This window comes from Geospiza fortis, unplaced genomic scaffold (genome assembly GCF_000277835.1).
Source record: "Geospiza fortis unplaced genomic scaffold, GeoFor_1.0 scaffold373, whole genome shotgun sequence".
Classification (NCBI taxonomy): Eukaryota; Metazoa; Chordata; class Aves; order Passeriformes; family Thraupidae; genus Geospiza; species Geospiza fortis.
In genome coordinates, this window is record NW_005054518.1 from 942,416 (window position 1) to 943,808 (window position 1,393).

General features: G+C 61.8%; 1 protein-coding gene across 1 annotated transcript in view; it reads right to left on the bottom strand.

Annotated features, from left to right (window-relative positions):
• LOC102043988 (rho GTPase-activating protein 27) overlaps window positions 1-1,393 on the bottom strand; it is a 13,751-nt gene that overhangs the window by 1,939 nt on the left and 10,419 nt on the right. Inside the window, exons 10-12 of the mRNA XM_031063636.1 lie at window positions 785-878; window positions 422-499; window positions 154-288 (exon numbers count right to left, since the gene is read on the bottom strand). Coding sequence (XP_030919496.1) covers window positions 154-288; window positions 422-499; window positions 785-878 — 307 coding nt within the window. The remainder of the gene's footprint in view (window positions 1-153; window positions 289-421; window positions 500-784; window positions 879-1,393) is intronic.

Here is a 1,393-nt window from a genome sequence, read left to right on the forward strand (position 1 = left end):
CATCCCATCCCATCCCATCCCATCCCATCCCATCCCATCCCATCCCATCCCATCCCATCCCATCCCATCCCATCCCATCCCATCCCATCCCATCCCATCCCATCCCATCCCATCCCATCCCATCCCATCCCATCCCCTGTCCCTGTCCCTCACTGATGGCAGCGATGAACTTGTCGAAGTGGCTGAAGGGGACGAGTGGCTCTGGCAGCTCCCGCAGGAAGAGCTTCAGTGCGCCGGTGACAACGTGGATGTCCTCCCAGTGCCCGTCATCCAGGTCCAGCTGCTCGTCTGGGGGTGGGACAGCATCTCAGCTGCATCCAGAGCCCCAGGGATGGGTGGGCGGTCCCTGGCTGCCCCCTCCCCTGTCCCTCTGAAGAGGGGATACCCCATTGTCCCCCACTGTCACCGCGGGTGACCGTACCGTGCTCCACCTTGTAGCGCAGTTTCTGGATGGTGGCCAGGTTGCCACTGACCCGGTACAGCCCATCAATGTCCAGACCTGGGCAGATGGAGATGGGGGAAAGCTCCCAGTTAAACAATCCACGCTGGGATGGGACATTAGGCACTCTTGAGGGAACTCTGGGTCCCCATGTGTCCCTGCTGTCCCTGGGAGGATGCCCACAACCAGGTGGCACATGGTGACAGTGACCAGTACAGCTGTGTCGGTGCCCACAGCAGCCAGCACCAGGCTTCCAAGGAAAACCCAAACATCCCACGTAGGCTGTCCCTGGAGCTGTCCCCATGTCCCCATGCCAGGGTCCCAGGTTGTCCCTGTCCTCTGTACCTCTCCTCTCCACGGTGCAGATGCAATGCAGGATGAAGCGTGGCACCGTCCCTCGCTCCCGCTCGCACAGCGCCAGCAGCGAGCAGCCAAAAACCTGGTCTGGGAACACAGCAGGGACATGAGCATGGCCTGGGGACATCAGGAGGGTGCCTGGCGGGGGACAGGGTTGGGGACAGAGGGACTTGTTCCCATAGGAGTGGGTTTTGTTCCCACCAGGGTGGCTGGAGGTGAAGGGACATGCCTGAGCCCATCACCAAGATGTTGGGTCAGGCTTGGGCTTGGTCACTCAACCACTCAACTTGGTCAACTTCCCCCTTGGCTGTCCCAGCTCCATCCCTGGCTGGCCCAGCTCCATCCCTGTCCCAGCTCCATCCTTGGCTGTCCCAGCTCCATCCCTGGCTGTCCCAGCTCCATCCCTGTCCCAGCTCCATCCTTGGCTGTCCCAGCTCCATCCCTGGCTGGCCCAGCTCCATCCCTGGCTGTTCCGTCCCACCCTCCATCCCGCAGACATCCCGAGGGACTCAGCCCCATTCCAGCCCCTATTGGCAGGCCCTATCCCGACACCCCATCCCACTCTGGATTTACCCTCATCCCAGCACGTATCCTCGA